The sequence below is a fragment of the Lathyrus oleraceus genome, chromosome 5 (assembly GCF_024323335.1).
Source record: "Lathyrus oleraceus cultivar Zhongwan6 chromosome 5, CAAS_Psat_ZW6_1.0, whole genome shotgun sequence".
Classification (NCBI taxonomy): domain Eukaryota; kingdom Viridiplantae; phylum Streptophyta; class Magnoliopsida; order Fabales; family Fabaceae; genus Lathyrus; species Lathyrus oleraceus.
Genome location: NC_066583.1, coordinates 316,985,040 through 316,990,540, shown reverse-complemented (window position 1 = coordinate 316,990,540; position 5,501 = coordinate 316,985,040). Strand labels below are relative to the sequence as shown.

At 36.5% G+C, this 5,501-nt stretch overlaps 1 protein-coding gene across 1 annotated transcript; it reads left to right on the top strand.

The window, feature by feature from the left end:
• LOC127084283 (PH, RCC1 and FYVE domains-containing protein 1) lies at positions 1-4,693 on the top strand. Its single transcript, XM_051024704.1, has 9 exons — positions 1-406; positions 529-615; positions 715-807; positions 889-975; positions 1,077-1,271; positions 1,482-3,551; positions 3,663-3,809; positions 3,907-4,268; positions 4,350-4,693. The coding sequence occupies exons 1-9, from the start codon at positions 341-343 to the stop codon at positions 4,444-4,446; spliced, it is 3,204 nt and encodes a 1,067-aa protein (XP_050880661.1). The 5' UTR covers positions 1-340; the 3' UTR covers positions 4,447-4,693.
• The last annotated feature ends 808 nt before the right edge of the window (positions 4,694-5,501 follow it).

The window sequence follows — 5,501 nt, the reverse complement described above, 5'->3', positions numbered from 1 at the left end:
AGTTTTTTCTCTCTCTCTCTGCTTCTTCAGTCACTGCACAACCTACGAAGTGAAGAAAGAAAATAGATTCACTCATTCACTCACTCACTCACCAAATCCTTAATAAACAATTCGAACCCATAAAAGGAAGAGAAGAGAAGAACCACTCTTCCACTCTGTCTAACGTTGTTTTCTTATGTTATGTTCTTCTCTTCAGACACAAACTAACTCATACATAGATACTCAAAGAGAGAGAAAGCATCTTTATGATAAGGTTTCATTTCACCTGTTCTGAAAATCAACAATAAAATAAACAACTTTCTTCTTCTTCTTCTTGTTCTCTCTTCCATGAAACTCAAACATGACAATGGAAGAAGAACAAGTATCCTTAGCAGGAACACTCCCATTTGATAGAGCTGTTGAACAGGTTTCCAATTTTGTATTTCTTGTTTGTTTTACTTTTACCCAAAATTTGAAGAAAATCTTCATGTGCAATGTGCATAAACTGTTTAATGAGAGTCCAAAATTGGTTTGTGTTGCTATTTTCAGGCAATTGTATCTATAAAGAAAGGTTCATATTTACTCAAATGTGGTAGTAGAGGAAAGCCAAAGCTTTGCCCTTTCAGACTTTCTCCGGTATGCAACCGATTATTTCAACAATTGCTTCTCAGAATTTCTCATGAATATGATTATGAAACTAAAGTGTCTTTTTTTTTACCTTATGATTCTGTCCAGGATGAGAGAAATTTGATCTGGTGCTCCGGGCAACAGGAGAAGCATTTGCGGTTGAGCGGCGTTACCAGAATTGTTCAAGGACAAGGAAATAATGTATGTAACATAACAAGCATGAGTAAATTCTTGTTTGAATCATGTTTTGGTTTTATAATTATTATGGCTTATCATTTTCAGATAAGGTCTCAGAAACAAAGCGAAACCGAAAAGGAATGCCATTCATTTTCACTGATCTATGCTAATGGCGAACACTCTCTTGATCTGGTAATATTCGTGATCTATATTTGACATATAACTGCGTTTGGTTTTTCTATCTCTATTTATCTGTGTATCTATATAGCTTGAGTTGTTTATTTTGACTATAGATATGCAAGGATAAAGCACAAGCTGCTACTTGGTTTGTTGGATTGAAAGCAGTGATTTCAAGGTTCCAGCAACCTAAAGCTTTTAGTAGTTTAAGAAGCTGCAAAGGAGTGCAGAGTTGTGTTAGTAGTCCGGCCGGAATTTTACGGCGAAAGAAAAATCTCGGTCTTCTAGACGACACCTCTCAATTTACTCAGGTTTCTTACATGTTCTTTGATTCTTTATCAGTATAGCTATCTACGTGTTCTTGAATTTTTTCACATATATTTTGAATCATGAGCAATGAAGCACAGACACAGATACGAACACCACTGGTAATAATTTTAAAAAATGAATAAATTGAACATAATCAGTGTAAAATTTTTGTCTGAAGTATAAAATATAACATTTTTGTTATGATATTTTAGGTACATAGTGTATGTGCAAGTCCAAGTTTGTCACTTTCAGAAAGGTGTTTTTCTGATGGACTGTCATATGCATCTGATAACTTCTATTCATCGGCATCATCGCTTTCGAGCATTCACGGTATTGCAGATAACTCAGTCCCGAGTTCGCCATATATTAATCCAGATATTCATAGCCATATTAAAACATCTCGTTTTGAAAAGGAGTACAAAAAGGATTTGTCATCATATAGATCTATCATGCCTCTTACCTCTCCACATGTAGGAAATAACAGTAGTGTGTTGAAGGATGTAATGATATGGGGTGGAGGAATTGGTTGCCTTGTAGGGATTGTGAATGAAAGGTTTGTCCAAAATAGTAATTATTCTTTAGTGCCGAAGTTACTCGAATCCACGGCAATGTTAGATGTACAAAATGTAGCTTTAGGAGGAAACCATGCTGCCATAGTTTCAAAACAAGGTGAAGTATTCTGTTGGGGTCAAGGGAAGTGGGGAAGGTTGGGGCAGAGAATTGATATGGACACTAGTTCCCCGAAAATAGTTGATTCTCTTAATGATATTCGTGTAAAAAACGTTGCATGCGGCGAGTATCATACATGTGCTTTGACGGATTCTGGTGAAGTATATGCGTGGGGGAACGATGTTTCTTGTTCGGGTTTGGTTGATGAAGGAAGGATTAGAAGTCAGTGGTTAACGCATAAACTTTTTTTACCTGTAGAGGGTATTAGTATTTCGAGTGTTGCTTGTGGCGAATGGCATACCGCTATGGTTTCTAGCTGCGGTCGGTTGTTTACATATGGAGACGGTACATTTGGAGTGCTTGGACATGGGAATTATCAGAGCGCTTCTAGTCCAAAAGAGGTTCAGTCTCTTAAGGGTCTATGTGTGAGGTCTGTTGCTTGTGGAACATGGCATACGTCTGCAATCATCGAAGTCATTGCCGACCGTTTTAAGTACAATACTTCTACGGGTAAGCTGTTTACATGGGGTGATGGAGATGAGGGGAGACTCGGTCATTCTGATAATGGAAACAAGCTCGTACCAACATGTGTTTCGCAGCTTGTCGACTACGATTTTGTTCAAGTATCTTGTGGAAGGACGTTGACGTTAGCACTTACAAGCATGGGGAAAGTTTTTGCAATGGGAAGTTCAAAGTTTGGACAATTGGGAAATCCACATGTTAAGGATAGAGCAGTTATGGTTGAAGGAATGCTTAAACAAGAGTATGTTAAAAAGATATCTTGTGGTTCATATCATGTTGCTGTTTTGACATCTTCAGGGAGTGTCTACACATGGGGCAAAGGTGAAAATGGACAACTCGGGCTTGGTGATACCGAAAATCGATACACGCCTTCTTTTGTTGAGGCATTAAGAGACAGGCAGGTAGAAACAATAACTTGTGGTCCAAGTTTCACAGTTGCAATATGTTTGCATAAACCTATTTCAATTAGTGACCAATCAAGTTGTAGTGGTTGTAGGTTACCATTTGGCTTCACAAGGAAGAAACACAACTGTTATAACTGTGGTCTTTTGTTCTGCGGCGCTTGTAGTAGTAAAAAAGTTATGAATGCGTCTCTAGCCCCGGTTAAAAGCAAGGCTTTTCGCGTCTGTGATTCATGCTTTGATCGAAAGCAAGGAAGTAGTAGTAGTACACATTCAATTATGGACTCATCAAAGTCTAGAAATTATAACCACCAGCATTTACAAAAGCATAAGAACAAGAGTTATGATCTCACTGAAGATAGAGGTGAAACAAATGTGACAAACGGTCCTTTATTATCGCTTGGTCAATCATGCTACCGGAAAAACATGCCTAGTGGAAGGAAGGTTTGGAAAAACCAACAAGAAAGCCAACAGGATATAGAAGATAGTTATTCTAAGTTAGGTAGTTTGCCACAATGTGGACAAGTTCCATGTTCAGCACAATTTCAAAGCAATTGTACGGATAATTCAGTTGTGCATGATTCTTCAACCAAAAATAGAATAGCTACTGTTTCACCACTCAATGTAGAATCCACAGATGCAGCAAATTCTGATAAGTTACTCATAGAAGTTCAGAGGCTGAGAGCTGAGGTAATGACTCGATTTTCGAGCACGATTTTTTTTCTGTATCATTTTCAATTGTAAGCTAAACCTGAATGTATTTTCTTATTAAGTGCTATATCATTTCATTGATTTGCATAGGCCAGGAGACTTGAAAAGCAATGTGAACTCCAAAGCCACGAAATACAAGAGTGCCAACATAAAATCGAGGAGAGTTGGTCTGTGGCGAAAGAGGAAGCTGCTAAATGCAAAGCGGCAAAAGAGGTCATAAAAGCTTTGGCATTAAGGGTATGTTCTTTACTATTGTTATTGCTGTTTTTATATATGCCGATACACAACCTCATAAAACTCGTATACAAACACTCATCATATATCATATTTGTAGCTTCACACATTATCAGGAAAAGATAATCATGGACTAGAACAAAAAGCCGGGCTACAAGAATTTCTTCCAAATTTGGCACCTATACATACAGATACGAATACTCCAAGAAATACCAACATGGATAGTCTATCGAATTCGCCTATAGTATTTTCCAGTGCATTAAGATCCAAATTTGGTAGAAGTATGCTCCTGAAAAATGACAAATTGATGGACAACAACACTAACCTCACTACACCAGAATCTCAACAAGACGCTGCAGATGGCTTGAAGGCTGAATGGGTAGAACAGTACGAGAATGGTGTTTACATCACATTGATAACCTCGCCGACCGGAGAAAAAGGACTTAAGCGCGTGAGATTTAGGTAACACTTTTTATAAGGTTTTTGCTAACTAGTACTTTACACTTGAACTCTTTTTATAAGGCTTTGCGTGTTTTTTGACAGCCGGAAGCGATTTGCGCAGAAGGAAGCTGAAAGATGGTGGGAAGAGAATCAAGCAACAGTGTATCATAAGTATGGAATTGAAGGATATCAGAAGTAAACATTAGGTGAAACTCTAATTATTTACTTGCCATTCATCTCTAACAGTTTTCACCATAGTTCTCGGTGTAGGAGGTGATGTTGGCTTCAGGATTTTAGATGAGAAGCTTATACTACAAGAAAGATCAAAGTGTTTTTGTATTTAAGCATCCTTTATTAATTCATGGATATTTTTGGGACATTCCATGTTATGTACAGTTACCAATAATTGAGTGTCTCTTAATTATTTATATTCCATTTTGATGTTAGAGTAAGGTTCTTCGGTATTTAACCATCATAAAACATTAATGATGAATTACTTTAATTGAGAAAGAAAAAAAAGGCATATTAACTTTGTGCCAATAATAAATTAGTCAATAATACCAAGTTCAAATATTGATCGGAATTAATCATCAATCAAATGAAATTTTACTACGTACCCCTATATTTAGTCTTATACCCTATAATTTTTTTAAAATATATATTTTATCTTTAATTGGTTTTAACCAATTTACCATTTCATTTTTACCATTCAGTTGAAACTTCTAAAAATTACACATTCCACCCTCGCACCGGAACTCCTGGAAAAAGACTTTCGATATGTATTTTTTTAAATCGGAAGACTTTACAATAGACATCTGAAACACACCAAGTAGTGAACCGGAAGACTTCAAGAAAGAGTTCCGGTTCTTTAATAAAAAAGACACGTTCCGGAACACTTATTGAAAGAGTTCCGGTAAACAAAGTGACACGTACCGAAACTCTTTGAAGAAGTCTTCCGGTTTGTGTTTTATGTATCCCGGAACTCTTTTTTGAAGACTTCTGGTTTGCATTTTTTTTGTTTTTTTTTTAATTTTATTTTTAAAAAAATTTATTATGCAGGAATGAAAAATCTTTCTCAAATATGTGTAGATGCTTCTGATGCGTTTATAACGACTGAAAGATTTGGTACACGAGAAGAGATGATCAGATGGATTAAAAAGGTTGGAATCGATAATAAAGTAACTGTTATTATCAGTCATTCAGATACTGAAACAGGGAAGAGAGGGAGAAGTAACAAATTAATATTTGGTTGTG